This window comes from Alnus glutinosa, chromosome 14 (genome assembly GCF_958979055.1).
Source record: "Alnus glutinosa chromosome 14, dhAlnGlut1.1, whole genome shotgun sequence".
NCBI classification, from domain to species: Eukaryota; Viridiplantae; Streptophyta; class Magnoliopsida; order Fagales; family Betulaceae; genus Alnus; species Alnus glutinosa.
This window is the reverse complement of record NC_084899.1, coordinates 4913767-4931629: the sequence shown is the minus strand read 5'-3', so window position 1 is coordinate 4931629 and position 17863 is coordinate 4913767. Positions and strand designations below refer to the sequence as shown.

At 36.0% G+C, this 17863-nt stretch overlaps 1 protein-coding gene across 1 annotated transcript; it reads left to right on the top strand.

Moving 5' to 3' along the window:
- The first annotated feature begins 811 nt into the window (after window positions 1–811).
- LOC133858091 (pentatricopeptide repeat-containing protein At5g66631-like) lies at window positions 812–6436 on the top strand. The gene is made up of 2 exons (XM_062293535.1): window positions 812–898; window positions 4294–6436. The coding sequence occupies exon 2, from the start codon at window positions 4431–4433 to the stop codon at window positions 6324–6326; it is 1896 nt and encodes a 631-aa protein (XP_062149519.1). The 5' UTR covers window positions 812–898; window positions 4294–4430; the 3' UTR covers window positions 6327–6436.
- Window positions 6437–17863: the final 11427 nt, after the last annotated feature.

The window sequence follows — 17863 nt, the reverse complement described above, 5'->3', positions numbered from 1 at the left end:
AGATCGGCCGTATGGGGAGGTCAAAACCACCCCCATGCCCTTGGGGGTGGTCCGGCCACCCTAAAAGACCTAGAAACCAAAAAAAAAAAAGAAAAAAAAAAAAAAAAAAAAAGAAGGTTTGGGTTTTGGAGGTGGCCGAATCACCCCCAAAGGCCTCGGCCACCCCCAAATCGGCCGTATGAGGTGGTCGAAACCACCCCCAGGCCGGACCACCCGCCAAACCCCTAACTTTTTTTTATTTTTTTTTATTTTTTTGGCCTTTTGGGGCCAAAGCCGACTGGGGTGGTTCGTCCACCCCAGATCGGCTAAGGGGGTGGCTCCAGCCCCCTTGGCCAATAATGGGGTGGCCGGCCACCCCCTTTGGCAACGCCGGCTACCCCTTAAGCTTTTCTTGATTTTAATATTTTTTGTTTTTAATTATTATTATTTTTACAATTTTTAAATTTATTAAAAATTTTGTAAAATTTTTTTAAGTATAAAACGGTACCGTTTTCCACTACAACACCCATGTGGTAGTTTTAAACTACTGCATAGAAGCCCGATCCTACTTTTTAATGTTTGAAATATTAAGATTTATGTAGCTTTTTAGTCACTTTGTAGCTACATAAATCTTAATATTAATATGGTTAAAAGTATATGGGTAATTGCTTCCTAGTTCCTCAACTACCCATATATATAGGACAAAAAAATAAAGGTCAATTAAAAAAAAAAAAAAGGAAAGTGAAACCCCGTCGTTTTGTCCATTAAGTGGACCCAATTCAACCCTAAAACGGAACACCCACACGGCCACACCCAGTGACCCACGCCCTCTCTTTGTCGCTCACAGACCCTATTAAAACTTTCGTCTTCTCTTCACAATAAGTTCCGGGATATTTTGCTCGTGGATCCAATTCGCAATGTCAGTTAGATCTGGTTTTCCTTCCCTTAACTTTTTCTAATTGTGTCTTTACTTTGGAAAATTTTCAATTTTTATTTAATTTTTAATTTTTTTTATCAACGAGTTTTTTTCTTGGGATTCTTTTACTATTAGTCTATTATAACCTACGTTTGGATGCCGAGAAAGTCGAGGAAACAGAGAAGGAAAAAGGGAAAATATCGGAATGTAAATTTGTCTAGCTAAGTCGAAAACTGTGTCACAAAAGGGTGGGGTTAGTTTTTTTTCGGTTGGGGTCGGAATCAGGGCCGGCTTTATATGTTCTGGGGCCTTAGGCGAAAATTATAAATGAGGCCTTTTTATATAAATATAAATATAATTAATTTTAATTTTTATAGCTTTGAAATTTAATATTATATTGTTAGTATCAAATTTATATAATTTATTTTGAGTTTCAGTTAATTTGTTAATTTTTTTATTTTTTAGAGTGTTTTATATATTTAAATGCATATTTCTAACAAATATTTATAAATAAAAAAAATCATAATGACCTAGGCACCAAAAAAAAAAAAAACCTCAAAAACAAAAAAAGAAAGGAAACGTGTGGACGTACAGTGGATGTGGACATGTTCTTGATGAGAAAAAAAAAAAAGGAAAAAGACTAGATCAATCAGACAGGTAGAAAAAGAAGAAGGAAAAAACCTGCCGGCCTGAGTTCTTTTTTATTAAACACCCTCAGCTACAGTGACGTGATGAGACAAAGCCGAAGGAAACTGAGCCACACGTCTAGCCTTATCTCTTGGTGCAGTGTTCCCTTCAAGGAAAGTGAAGAGCACTAAAAAAAAAAGGCCCGTTTATGACTATCTCTTGATGCGGTGCACACCCAAAAAAGAAAGTAGCAGATTTGGTATCCTGATGGTCAAGCTGTGAGAGATTACCGGAGGGAGATCCAGAAGTCGGACGCAAGATCTGGTAGGCAGCGTAGGCTGATGGTCAAGTTGTGTGGTCCTAGCAGCGGTTTTGGGCTCCTACCGCTTGACTGCCGAGGATTGTAGAGCATTTCAGGAAGTGATTTTGGTACTTTTCTGGAGAGATTGAATAAGATTTGTGTTTTTTTTTTAAAAAAAATGTAAAATGTCTTTCTTTGGCATGACAATTTGTTTTATAATGCGGGAGTTCTAGAGCCTCCCGGTGTGATAATAGAATTTTTTTTTGGAATTGTTGTGTTGGTAGGCAGTTGATTTTTTGTGAGAGATAATGAACTCTTTTTTTTTGGCATTAATGTTGTGTTCTTGAGCCCCTAAAACTATTGATTTTTCTGTGGAAGTTTAAGAGTCCCACGTAGAGATAATGAACATTTCTTTTGTCAAAATCGTTGTAGAGGCCTTAAATTTTTATTTATTTTTCTCTTTTTACAAAGTTTTTTATGGGGCCTTAATTTTTTTTTCCCCCTAAGATAATTGTAGAGGCCTTATTTAATTTAATTAATATTTTTTTTTTCACAAGCCTATTTTATCTTATGGGGGCCTTCTTCCACACGGGGGCCTTAGGCGGTCGCCTAAGCCGCCTAGTGGAAGAGCCGGCCCTGGTCGGAATAGTTGTCTCGGTGTGGAGGTAACAGAAATTATCCTAGCGGTTTTCTTTTTTTGTTTTGCCACATTTTTTTCAGCAGCCAAACGGTGGGTTTGGGCAAAATTGTGGAAGATGATGTTTGCAGGTTTGGGGAGTTGCATCTGATGCTAAATAGAACTGGGGGTTTGTTTTAAGATTTTAATTTTTCATCTCTGGGATAATCTTTAAATATACTTATTAATAATAGGTTAAAACTAACTAAAGACTCTTAATCACAATTGAAACTGAAACGACTCCTACTCCAACTGACAAACCTAACTAAAATACTACGACTCCAATTATCTCCTCAAGAGATAGACATAAAGATGAATTTTTAGTCTGTCATGATCCTTGTGTCTTACATGGGTTAAGTCTAATATTTACCAGCTGTATATAAGTTCTTTGACACTTTTTACTTGCAAGCCGGCTTTCATATATAGGTCGCCACTTCTATGACTCAAACTCGTGATGTGATGTTTGGCTCTAATACTAAATGATACAAACTTTAGGTAGATTCACTCTTAAAAATCGGCTTGCAATGGGAGGGTGGCCAAGAACTTATATACACCTAGTAAAAATTAGACTTAACTTATGTAAAACACAAGAATCGTAACATAATCTTAAGTACGTAAGATTGTAACATTCTGTCTGTTGAGAATAAATGACGAAGCTCTTAGAGTGTTATGGAATTAATATGAGAATAAGTTAGAAGTCATATTAGAGTAGAATTATTTTAAATAATGATAGTTATCTATTTAAGTAAGTCTTTTAATTACTCGTAGGATTATGGTGTAAAAGTAATTTAGTAGTAGATTTATATTGTTCTTTCTAGGAGTTTATCTCCAAGTTAGAGTAGGAGTTATTTCTGAGTAATTTATTTGTATTAAGGGTTTTATCTTCAGGTAGATATAGGAGTTCATCTCCTATTCTATGTCTTTGTAATTCTATTATTTATAAGTGGGCGTGAGTGATTAATAAAAGGTAAACAAAAATTAATCTTAAACCTTGTGTTTTAAAAGCTGTAGGTTCCCTCTGAATCTAAAAGGTCTAAGTTCTCTTATAATCTCAGATTGGTTCCCTCAAAACCTAAAATCTATCATGTTACCTGTTTGTGAAACCATTCACGTCAGCTCTTTAGCTGGTGTTCTGTTGTTCTGAATGTCAAATATGGCTTTGTTTTCTGTTGTCATTGATTCAGTTGCTTTGGGGAAAAAAAAAAAAAAAAAAAATTCTATTGCAGACCATTTTAAAAATAGTGATTTTTGCAACCTGTGAAGGTGGGATGGGGGTGTAAGTTTTACCATTTCTCGTCAAATTATTGAACTTATGGCACATCTTTCATGAAGTTAATTTCATAATTTGATACTGTCTTTCCCTTGCAAATTGCAGGGCCAAAAGGCAGTCGTCATTCACTTGGTTCATTTTTTATTGTAGAAGATTTTGTCCAGCCAAACCTGCATTTAATTGCTAGGCAGTAGTGCTGCATATAATAATGATTTTTAGAAATAGCAAGACGAAATTTGAACTAGATGATTGTGACTCTCACTTTGTTAGTCGTCTCTTTAAATAATTACTAGCTAGACTTCTGTCGATTTCAAGTTGGTTTTTATTATTACTATTATTATCTTGATATGCAGTCAGTCTTTATTTGCCGATGTGTATATATTTTCTTAATCCTGTTCTTGAATTCTTGTTTGGTCTTGTTTATCATATGTTCTTTCATACAAGTGCTTCTTATTTATTTTCAAGAAAAAGTGTCTATGGCGTCTGTTTTAAAAATAAATTGAAGTGTTTTTACATGCATGCAGGTAGTTTTAATTTTCATATTCTCAGCTTTCACTTGAGTGATGCGTGAATTCTATTGATCAGAAACTGTCGACCCTGATTCCATCCTTCTCCTCTTCCGATCCCTCCAACTAGTCACTTCAATCGGCTCTCCTTAAGGATGTATTTAAAGCAGTTGTTTCAGCAAAGTTTCTCTTACAGCACATTGTCTAGGAGTTCATTAACGCCGTCAGTATCCTTGAACGCAATCTCTCTTTATTTCCAAAGAAGCCAACTTATTTCCTCTCTCAAACACGCTCTCAGGTCCAACGCACCTCTTGAGTCGCTTGCATCTCTTGTGAACACTCCTCTTTTGGACTCCTTTGTCGTCTCTCGTGCCCTCCAGTACGCGCCATCAGCAGACTCCGCTCTCTTGCTCGTGAAAACCCTAAAGAATGTCCCACATTTTTCACATACCCGAATGACCCTCAAAGCTTTAGGCATAGTCCTCGCCAAGTTTCGAAGATTCCCCGAGCTTCAAGGCTTGATCAGCTCCATTCGTAACAAGGACTTCCCTGACGTTAGCACAAAAAGCATTGATATGGATGAATTCTTGTGGTACGCTGTTTCCGGAGACGTCGACACTGTACTGCATGTTTGGGATAAGATTAAAGGGTCCAGGGGCCGTCGATGCATCGAGGCATACAACATACTCATGGGTGATCATGCCAAAGCAGGCAACAATTCTGAGGCCGTGAAGGTTTTCTATAAAATGATGGAGGAGAACGCGGTTCCTAACTCTCGAACATACACCGCCATGATTGAGCATCTTGTAAGTTCAGGCAAATTGGACTCTGCCATAGAGGTGTTTTGTATATTGCCGAGAATGAGGATAAGGCGCTCCTCAAGGATGTACGCCCCTTTGTTTAAGGGGCTTATGGATGCGAGACGGTTCGAAGTTGTTAGTGATCTCAAGAATGAAATGCAGATTGATGGAGTAATTTTGCCGTCGCGTCAATGTAGTAATGAGGAGGGAGAGGATGAAGATGAGGATGATGCGGAGTTGGCGTCTAAAATCAGAATTGAACCGGAAATTATATCGACATTGCGTGACACAAATGAGGGAGTATCACTGGAAATTTTATCGGCATTGGATGACACAAATGTGGCATGGACAAGTGTCCTGGTTTGCAAGACTCTTTTGCGAATGTTTGACGACTATGAAGAAGTCGACAATATATGGGCGTTTTATTGTTGGTTGGGCAATAAACCAGGACGATTCACTCATGATGCACACACAGCATCAACAATGTTAAAAATCATAGCTTTTTGGTGTAGTGATAAGGTGCCTGATTGGTCCTACAATTGGAAGAAGTGTAGGGATACATGGTGTAGATATGATTTGCTTGATGAATTAATCACAAAAATAAAAGAGGGTGGAATTAGCTTATCTTACATTACTCTTAACTATATCATTGACCGCCGTAGGGCAAAAGGTGCTGTAAGAATTTTCCGTCATGTGGAAGAAATTTGCAACCCTCTATCAAAATTCCATCTGATGATTTTGTACTCCTCTCTTATACGAAAATTGACACAAGATATTTTTTGTCCTCTTGGTGCATTAGATATGCTTGAAGAGATGATTTTTCGTGGGGTTCTTCCAGATATCCCAACTTTTACTGGATTGATGTATTATTTCTCACGAAAGAGAGACTTGCTCACAGTGGTGAAACTTTTTCGAATGGTTCAACGGAATAATTTAAGGCCAGATGCATTTATGTTTCAGATTCTCATCCGTGCTTATCTTAGGTGTGGGAAGGTTGATCGTGCATTTAAGGCTTTCAAAGATATGAGGGATTCTAATTTCATGCCTGATTCTGCCACAAAAGCACTGCTTGTTAACTGTCTTTCCAAGGAAGGTATGTCGGAGGAAGTGGCAGTCGTAGAAGCTGGAAGCGACGAGATTAATCATCTTCCTCCACTTCCATTGCATGCTTATATATGGAATGTTTCCTCATTTGATCTCAAAAGAGTTTACGAAATCTATTATCATAGCTTCCGAGCTGCAACTAGTTAGAATTATGAATGCGGTATATGTTAGTGATTGGGATTGGGTGTATCAAGGGATTTTTTACTTGAGGTTGGTTTGTTTTAATTTATTGGGTTAAATACGTTCGACCCCCTACATATGGTTTAAAGATTTTATTTTTTTCTCATTGTGATTCATTTCTTATTGTAGATGATACTGCACATCTTTATGGACTTCCATATCAATACCATCTCTGTGTGTCTATATATATATATATATATATATATATATATATTTTCTGATTGTGTCTTTGCTTGGGAAAATTTTCAATTTATTTTGTTATCAACAAGTTAATTTTGTTTTTCTTGCGATTCTTTTATTATTTTACCCTGCGTTTGGATGCTAAGAAAGTCAAGGAAATGGAGAAGGAAAACGGGAAAACATCGGAATATAAATTTGTCTAATTAAGTCGAACATTGTTCGGCTCAAAAGGGAAATATCTATGGGGTTGTTGGGTTGAGAATATATAAATGATAGAAAATCTCAAGGGTAAAGTATATGAGCCATGCTTGTTTCAATTTTGCAGATTAATTCTCAGCTTTCACGTGATGAATAGAGCAGCTATTCTGAGAATGAGAACATCAAGCAGGGTTGGCTGCATGTTAGAATCGTGTGTTTCTCGTTTTAGCACACTACTACTCTATCTATTCGACTCCGATATTTTGAAATTCCGTTCCAAACGACAAGTAGCAGAACTTGAACCCCATGTACGCTTGCTTGGCCCAGCGCCTGAGTTGCTTCCATTTTACTAAATCGATGGTATACGGCATACCCAAGTCTCAGAACCTAAAGAGCCGTGGAAGAACGATGGCTTCAGTCCTCTGCCTAATAAATCCTCAAGAAACCCATGTTTGGATCTTTTCTTGTTTGTGGTTCCGGATTCGTAATGTTTGACCGTGCATGCTCTATTAGAGTTGGCTTGGAACGACGACCCGTTGACCACTTTGAAACTTATCCTCAACATGACAAAACTACTTAGGGAACGGTCTTATTTTCCTCTCGTTTGGCTTTACCATAATCATCCGAGAACCTTAGCATTCAACGTGAGATCATTCGCCGATTGTGGTTATTTGAAGGATTTTTCTCCACTTCTTTTGAAGTTGCTGGGATATAATGATTATAGTCAGGAAGAATATGAGTATAAAAAAATTTACAGGTTTATACGTGCGTACTATGAGGATGCGAAATATCATTTCCTGTACAATCGGATATCAGATGTCTTCAGTGACCTTCTCAAGTCCGATCTTGACCTATTGAAATCTGGCAATCTTCAGAAAATCACCCTGCTGCCAAGTGTTTTTTTGATGAATAAGTGAGCACTTTTATTACAAACAACCAAACATTACAAATAGAAACTGTCCAACCAAAACAGAGGACAAAAACAGAGCATACCAAAGCTCGCACCCACCAAACAAACAAAACAGCAAGAAGAACTAAACCAGAACAGAAAATGAAATGCTCCAGTTTAAACAGAGATTAACACTCTCCCTAGTCTTTGTGAATCTACCCTTTACAGAAATTCGGGAACGAACTTCCCAATAGATCGATTGAAGTACCTGCTCTTTGGTTTTGGGACAACCATTGTGCTTAATTTCATTTCTAGCTCTCCACAAATGATAAACAGCAGCTTGTAGAACTAATCTGCAAAGAGCACCCCACATTCTCTTGATTTTCCACTGCCCACAGCCTATATCCATCACATTCAACCAGTCAATCTCAGGATTTTCAATATTACATCTCTGCATACAATTTTTCCAGATTCTGGAACTAAAGCTGCATTGAAAAACAAATGGTCCCGGCTTTCCATCCCATGTCTGCAGAAACCACACTCTGTGTCCCCTTTGTATCCCCAAACCGTAAGCCTATCTCCAGTAGTAAGACGGTTTCTCACAGCCAACCACAACAAGAATGCTTGTTTAGGAATTGCATTAAGGGAACCAAATGAGAGGCCACCAAATAACCTCTGGTTTCTTCTTCCTCAAAGCATTCTAGGTAACTGAACTCACATATATTCCTTTATGAGCCACAGTCCAAACTGGATTATCAGAAGCTCCTAAAATAATTTTCGACAGCCTACTCTAAATAGTGACTAACTCTTCAGACCGGGCTGGTTTCCAATGCCAATTTTCATTCTTTAAAACAGAAGCAACCTTGGCATCAATGCTACTTTGAGAGTCATAAATAACTCTAAAACTGAAACTCTCAAGGAGAGGACCACAAGGATGCCAGTCATCATGCCATAAATGAATACCATGTCCATCTCCCACTTCAAACTTAAGAAAGTCTCGAGCAAGATTTTGGATACGAAGTAGTTTCCTCCATGTCCATGAGCAGTCTTGGGGGAGTTTTATATTCCAAAAACTTCTCCACTTCAAAAGATACATTTGAATCCAAGCAACCCAAATAGATCCGGGCTTAGCAAATAAGGACCAAATATGTCTCATCATGGAAGAAATATTCCAAGTTTCTACACATTTCAGCCCCAGCCCACCTTCAAATTTAGGGAAACAAATATCACTCCATGCAACCTTAGCTTTGGCAGAATCACAATCCTTGCCATTCCATAAAAACCTAATAAATTTTTGGAAAATATTCTTTAGAACACTCTTAGGCAAGATAAAAATACTAGTCCAGTAGACTTGTAAGCCATAAAGGACTGAGCTAATCATTTGCAACCTTCCTTGCAAAGGAAAGCTGCCTAGAAGTCCAAGACCCAATCCTGCTTGTGATCTTTTCTATCAACACTCTATAATCCATAGCAAAAGGCTTGGACGAAGCTAACGGAACCCCAAAATACCGAACCGGCAGCTTTCCTTCCTCCATTTGCAGATCATCCAATAAAATAGTCTTTAACTTAGAGGAAATACCACACACACACACACACACACACACACACAAAAAAAAAAAAAAAAAAGAACTCTGTGAGGGATTAGCTTTTAAGCCAGACAATTTCTCAAATTCAAGAAGAGCTGCCTTCACAACCTTGATGGGAAAAACCTACATATCATCAACAAAGTATAAATGCGTAGGCTGCAACTTAAAGCATCGGGGGTGAAACTTAAAACCAGAATTTGAACAAGTGAGCTTCCCCATAATTCTAGAAAACACTTCCATTGCAATGATAAACAAGTACGAGGAAAGAGGATCCCATTGCCACAAACCTTAAGACCCTTTGAAATAACCAACCAAGGTGCCATTTATAGAAATAGAAAACCGAGGGGAAGTATTGCACTCTTTAATCCAATTTATGAATCTCAAAGGAAAACCAAAAGAAAATAGAAAATGGATAATAAAATCCCAATTTACTGAACTGTACGCCTTCATCAAATCAATTTTCATAGTACATTTAGGCTTCCCATCCTTACGGTGGTAGTTTCTAACCAATTCCTGGGCCAACAACACATTTTCAGCAATGTTCATGCCAGGGATGAAAGCTGATTGGGTCCTACTAACCATAGAATCTACAATAGGAAGCATTCTATTTGAAAGGATTTTAGTGATGCATTTATACACTACATTATAGCAGGCTATTGGCCTAAAATCCCCCATAACAGTGACATTTGGCTTCTTTGGCACCAAGGTTAAAATAGTAGCATTCACCTCTTTTAGAAGCATACCAGTTTCAAAAAAAACTTTTAATAGCTACCACCACATCTGCCCCCACAACATCCCATGAAGCCTTGAAAAAATCAGCCGTATACCCATCCGTTCCAGGAGACTTATTAGTCTTCATGCTAAAAATAGTATCCTTGATTTCTTCCGCCGAAACATCCCTCTCCAACATAGCAGCCTTATCTATTGAAACAACAGAAGATACAAATTGACTAACCCGAGCAACATTTTCTCCAGAAAACACCATTTGAATAGACCCAAAAGCTTCTTATAAAAATTCTCCACAACGCTTTTAATCTCAGTAATACCTTCAACATGGGTTACATTCTCATCACATATGTGAGTGATAGAGTTTTTGGCATGTCTCCCTTTTACCACCTTATGAAAATAACCCGAGTTCTGATCACCCAACTTAAGCCATTGATTCCTAGCCTTTTGTTTAAGAAAAGCCTCCTCAGCTCTAGAGATGGAAACATATGCATGTAAATATTCCCTCTCTTTACTCAAAGAATCAGCACTACCATGAGAGTTTAACGCATCTCTTTGAGCTATATCCAGACACTCCTGGGCATGCAGAACTTTACTTCTAATATCTCCATAACAACTAAAATTCTTGCCTTTCATAATGACTTTAAAAGCTTTAAGTTTCATGTACAGTCTATATATAGGAACCCCTCGGCATTCTTGATTCCAACTGGTATTTAACCAATCCATATACTCCTTATTATCTAGCCAATAAGTGAAAAACTTAAAAGGCTTTAGACCAAAGCTAACCATGGTACCAACTGAAATAATTGCAAAAGAATGATCAGAAACTCCACTGGATGGAAAATCTATGCAAGTTCTACCAAATTTGCAAACCCACTCCTCATTCACCAACACCGTATCCAACTTCCTAGGCACAAAACCAGACCCTTCACTTTTTTTGTTCCAAGTGTAATAGCAACCACTAAAATTTAACTCCATAACTTAAAGATTATTCAGACAATCCCCAAATTCCAGATCATAAGAAGTCAAACAATCCGAGCCCCATTTCTCCTCCAAACATCTAACCACATTAAAATCTCCACATAAAATCCAAGGGTCAGAAGCCACCCTCAATTTCATGAATTGGAGACTGCCATAGCCCTCTTCTATCAATAGGGTTATTTGTACTATAAACAAACGTTTGAAACCAACTAACTTTCTCATGATTAGAATAGAAAAAACCAGAGATACTTTGGTCACTTTTATCCACCACAGACACACCATAATCCTCCTTCTTCCAGCAAACCCAGACACGGCCCAAGTAATGCTTTTCATAATTGAAATGGAAATCCCAAGTAATGCTTGCTGCAAAGTGTTGCCCCTCGCTTAACTCGTTTCTTGATCCCTCAACATTTATGTGCGAGAGCAACGCCAGAAGGCTGTTCCCCCAAGATTCACATCCAGAGTACAAAAAGATTTCAGAGCCTGATTACTCTTACAGAGTTAGAGATCGTCTACGTAAGGAAGTCATTGCCCCGCTTCGTAGAGCCCTGAGTTTGGGCAAGAGGAGCTTGCACCCTTACATTAATTCCAGCCACCGAGGTTACCACAGAAAGATACACGAATTACAGAAATCATGTTGAAGAATTACTTCCTCACAAGATCTTGGCTTGTTTTTATGATGAGGGATGTGCAGAACTTGCTAATTTACAGTGGGAAGGAAATGATTGAACACCTCACAATGAAAGGGAAGTTTAAAAACTGTCTAGCCAGTTGCGATGTCTCACCTAACATGAATGGTTTTTGTACGACGGTTAGCATTGCACTGGGGCTTCTAATTTCAGATTTGAGCCAAGGTCCATGGAGAGGAAAGATTATGACATTTAGCCATGATCCTCAGCTTCAAAAGATTGAAGGAGATGATCTACAAAGTAGGACTGATTTCATGGAGAGAATGGACTAGAGATTGAAGATAGATCTTATAAACGTATTTATTCACATCTTGGAAGTTGCAACCAAAGAAAACATTGATAAAGACAATATGGTGAAGACCGTTTTCGTGTTTACTAATATGGATATCACTGAAACGTGCTGCTCCGATAATTGGGATAGTGAGTATCAGGCAATTAGAAATAAGTTCCATGAAAGCGGATACACTTCTCTGCCAGTTATAGTTTTTTGGAATTTAAAAAACAAAAACGATTTGAAGTCATTGCATATGAATTAGGGTCGGGTTTAGTGCCTACTGGGCGACAGGGGTTGACTCTGATTAAAGGCTTTTCAGATGCATTATTGAGATGGGCTATAGAGGATAATGGGGTTTTGAACTGTGAGGCCGTCATGGAAATGGCCATTTTTGACAAAAGATATGAGAAAGCCGTGGTCTGCGATTGATGAGAAAAGCTCTTAATTGTAATAGTTCTTATTTGGCATACCCATTTTATTATTGGTAAATTCTTATTTTCATTCTAGATATTATGATTGTTTCTGTGGAAAGATTTAGGCTTTTGAGATGGATAAGTTGATGAAAATGACTTTCTTGGTAGAATTTTAGGCAATAGCAGTATCTTGATTATAGGACAAAAGTTTTAACTTTATTTTGAAATTCCTTTTTGACTTATTCAAACATAATCATTTTGTCAATTTTCAAACATAACTACTTAATTCCTTAAATAGTGCAGCTCCACACAGGGTTGCACTAATCACATCATTTTCATGCTACTAATGTCACTTATTCATTTGTTTAATCATTAGTAATAATAAAAGGATAATCTTTTTCTTTTTTTTTTTAAATTGGTATGATCGTTTAAAAATTATTGCGTTAGAAAAATGACAGATTTAATAAAATGACAATTAAAAAAAAAATGACTATTAGAAAAATGGTGAAAATGACCGTAAAAAATTTGCATTAGAGAAATGACCGTTTTAACAAAACGACCGTAGACAAATATGACTAAATATGACTATTTAAAATAAATTTTTTTTTTAAAAAAAAAAGACTCAAAAAATACGATAATGAAAAAAGTAACAAAAAAGAATATAGAGTTAAGAATAGATAATCGGATGTATGGTGCCTTTTAAAACACATTAGTTAAACTAGATAAAAAAAAAAAAAAAAAAAAAAAAAAAAAAAAAAAAAAAAAAAAATAGTTAATTATTCTAAATTGAGATAAGCATTAGTTATTAAGAGTGTTATAAAATATGCCGCCAGGCTTAAAAGAATAATAAACTCTGTAGATGAAGTGATTAAAAAATTTTCAAATTTGATTAATAATTCAATGGGTTGTTTATTACATTGCAAACTCACCTATAAATAATAGAGAAATATTTGTAGAGAAAGAATTAAACTTATTCCTAGTAGTAAAAGTAATCCTAATCTTAGTAAAAAAAGGAAATGCTTGTTGAAAAAATAAACATATTCCTAGTAATGAAAGTAAACATAATCTTAGTAAGGGAATGAAATCAATAATTAAAGCAAATCTAGTCCTAGTAAGGAAATGAAATAAAGTCTTAATTGTATATAAGAAAAAAGCAAAAAATAAAATCCCGACTTGACGATCAAGTATTTTTTTTTCGTATTTCCATTGTCTGAGAATAAGTAAAATTCTAATCCAATGGCGCTGCTCAAATATTATTTTTGAAAATTTTCATATTTTCAAGTTCTTCGAAAATATGGGTAGATTCCGTCCTACATCATACTCACTGTAACTTATCTTTACGAACTTCTATTTTGTTTTGATTTGAACCCCAGGTTAGATTAGGTCGTTGAAGTTGACAGAATCTGTCACACGTGAGTCTCATGTAACGCAAAGTTTTATATATATAGTTGAATTTAGTAATCGTTACAAACAAGTATGATTTAACGGTCTTAGAGTAATAATGCTACATATCACTCCATGTTCCTCTTGTGTCTTCTTAAATCTGATGTGACTTTTAAAATCACTATATAATCAATATTGAATTTTGATCCAATGGTAATTTTAAAAGTACATCAGTTTTGGGGAAACACAAAAGGAAAATAGGGTGATATTTAGAAGGACAGAAATTTCCTATAAACCCCAAATTTCCTACAAACCTAGGAAACCGGTTTGTAGGAAATTTTTGTCCTTCTAAACATCAACCTATCTAATTTGTAGGAAATTTCATACAATCCACATATAAGATTGGCATGTGTCCATTGGCATGTGAAAAGCACATATTGATTTAATTAATAGCATGTGTTTTCTCACATGCTTTTTCAATAGCATTAATAAAAAAACATATGTTTCTTATATGTTTAAAGGACATATATCAATTTTATATGTGAGTTGTATGAAATTTCCTACAAACTGATTTGTAGGAAATTTCTGTACTTTTTAGAATTATTAAAGTTCTTCATATCACTAATTTTTTTTTTATTATATATTGATATAACGATTCTTCTTGAATACCTCCATTAATATCACTCTTTCTTTTTTTTTTTACAAAAAAAAAAATCATATTCGCGCATATATGATCATTTGAAGCCATCCCGTCAATAATTGAATATATATATAGCTCATATTATTTCCAAGGATGACTCCCTCTCTACATTTAATTACCTCATGCATGCAAGTAGATCTTGAACCATTAACATTTATTTTAAACCAACTTCGCAAAGGAGAACAATATCATCAAATAAACCTCGATCTTTACCTACCAGAAAAGGTCGAATGATTGGGCAAGTGCAAGTTGTGCAACCCTAATTATGTTATATATTATCCCTAAAAACTTAACCATTATACAACTTAAGAAGATAAAATAACTTCTCCCAACTGATCATTACTTGTGCTTCTTCTTTTTGTTGCGGTTTTTGATCATCTTTGTGTCACTCATGAAGATGATATTACTCTCAAAGGCTAAATTGCTACGCCGATCGAGTTGTATGAGAATGGTAATGTGTTTAAACAATTTTCATAGATATATCTCAATTTCCAATATAAGGACTACCTTCTTCACTTCATCCTTGTTTCCACACTACATGTGTGTGTGTGTGTGTGTGTGTGTGTGTGTGGAATTGGAAATGGCAGTAGGCATGTTTAATTTAGACCTTCTGAGAGCATCTCCAGAAATAAAATCTAAAATAGCTGTTGAAAAGTACGAGTCTCTACTTTAATTAGCTACTACTTTTTTTATATTCTCTCTAACAGATTATTTATTCTACTCTCTACTTGCATTTAAATATTATTTCTCATTCTTTTTTTATTATATTTTTGCAACACTCAATTTCCACTCAACCAACCTCCTTGAACCCAAACAATCGCGAAACCTAAATTCCAGTCACCAGGATTCCACACCCAATCAACTTCGGACCAAAACAACAACAAACACCAGTTATCTCCAGAATTGATCAAACCCAAATCTACAAATCAGGGAACACGGGTAAACAGGGATTACAAAATCGTTCCCAACAAATCTCATGGGTTTGTCTAAAATCCAACAAGAGATTCACACACACAAGGCCGGATGTTCAAATGTTCACAACACAGCCACCATAGGGAACACACCCAATCGGCCAACTAAAGAAAAATCCACAGAAAAACCCCTTTCAACCGCTTGAAGTCGCTGGAAATCACTCTTCAAATCGTTGGACGACGGCCAGCGGGAAAATCGGCGCCTCTGCTCGCCGAAAATCTGGTCTAGGTCACGGCTCCTCTGGTTTCTCAGTCAACCCACCTCTCTCGCGTCTCCTTCTCTCCGATTCTTCTCCTTCCTTCTTTGTCAAACCCTAAGGGTTGAGATAGGAGATGTGAGATTGAAAGAAAGGGATGGAGATGAGAAGTGAGGGAGAGAGAGAACCAAGGTTAGAGATAGGAGATGCGGGTGGAGTGAGAGAGAAGGGGAGGGAGAGGGAGAGAGAAAATATTAGTAAAAAAAAATTTAACTTATATTCACTATTCATGTGTTAAGAAAAAAATGATAAATTGGCTATTCTATTGGAGAAGAAAAAATACTAATAATAGTCAAATTTAACTATTTTGAAGGGTTTAGCCACTCTGCTGGAGATGCTCTGAAGGCATTATTGTGACTGATCAATTTCCAACCATCAATTCATTAAAATTCATCTCAAAGTCATTTTTTGCTCACTACTCCAATCAATTAAAAAAAAAAAATAGCTTCACCATCTTTTACTGTCTGTTCAGACTATTCCCAATTTTTCCAAGGAAAATTTTGAAACTCAAAATTTCTTTAGCCTTTTTGGTAGTAATGTGTTGAATAGACAATTATTTTTTACCCATAATAATAAGGGAAATCAAGTCGAGAGTCGGGACCCTTGTGCTTTTAGTTATTTGGACTTTGACACTCCAATTTCCAATAACATAGATTCAAATTCCGAGTTTGGGCTCTATCTAAATTCAAGATCTCCGTCATTATTTCTATCAAATAGATAATCGAAAAAAAAAAAAAAAAAACAAAAAAAAAAGTCACGGCTCACGGTCACCCCAATGGAGGTGGAGCCACAACCACCCCGGTCCAATCAGAAGTGGTGGCATTAGAGGGTGGCTGGGAGCCACCCCCTTGATTAATTAAAGGGTAGCAGCGCATGCACTTTGGGATCTTCATCTGATTTCGGTAATACAAATAACGAATACATTGGGTATACGTACGTTGATAATGGCTACCATATCAGGATGTTGTAGATCATATAATGATTTTATATGATTTGTTTATGGCGAGAATTAATGTTGGAAAGTCAAAGGCATTAGCATCTCTTGTTGCAGAAGAAGCAAGATCTGTATTAATTTAATTAATTAGTGAAAACGGAGAAGTGGCAGTTGTGCAAGGTGGTATATATGTACGTACCATATCAAGAGCAATATCCTTGATATACGTTGTAAACTACGTACTTTATCATCTCGGTGATTTCCATGCTCCTAGGGTTTAGAACCATATCGTACGTAACGACCAGTAGCATAAACTCTTTTGGAGGGTTTAAGGCAATGCAAGAGTACTCATTAAAATTTGTGAAAGAATTGTAACATGCATGCATGATGGTATATATAAATAGTAGTAAGAATGGAGTAACGTATATGTATATATACTATAAGAACATTATTAGCCCACATAACATGCAGGTACGTACACATAATTTGATTGGATACTATTAGATCCTAATCTTAGTCTTTTTCACTCTTTTATTTTATTGGTCAATATATATATATATATATGAAAAAGAGAAGTGATTTCTATTAAACGCCTCCTTTGGTGGGAAGTGGAGTTTTCTCTGCCCTATAAATTTATGCAACTTCCATCATTTTGTGTAACCTAAGATTGAGGGTAATTAAAGTGAATTATATATGGATTTTGGTATGTTCTTTACATTTTCTACATTATTGGTTTATTGTGGAAATAATAATTTAAGTTTTGGAATTTAATGAATTTATATATATACACCCTTGTTAAAAAGTTTAACACCAAAAAAAAAAATAAATAAATAAAAAAATAAAAAAATCATACATATTCCCAGTGAAAATAACTAAAGACTCCTAAGCAACCTTAACCAAACAGTTAACCAAATATGTAAAGCAGTTAAAGTAAATAACACAGATATTTGGTTACAAAGTGAAAACTCTTTACAACAAAGAAAAAAACCACTCTAGAATAGTCAAACCCAGGAAATCAACTATCAGAAGAAAAAGCTAATTACAAGAAGTTTGCACTCACAACCCTTTGCAGTAGTTACTAATCTCTTGAATTCTAACAAGTGTCTATTTGTCTGCCTCACTACCAGACCCTTCTGAAAAGTTCTTCTATTAACTTCCTTAACTGAAACTCCTCTCCATTTAGACTTCAACGATTGAACGGTTACAACACAAAATACTCTAAGAGAAATACATATAACAGCTTAAGCCTAAATAATCTTCTCTTAGCACATTGGAATTATCTATAAGAATTCTTAATAAAACACTTCCTAGAAGCCCCTTTAA

Excerpts from the sequence above, each read along its gene's own strand:
- LOC133858091 (XM_062293535.1), top strand. The coding sequence starts at position 4,431 with ATGTATTTAAAGCAGTTGTTTCAGCAAAGTTTCTCTTACAGCACATTG.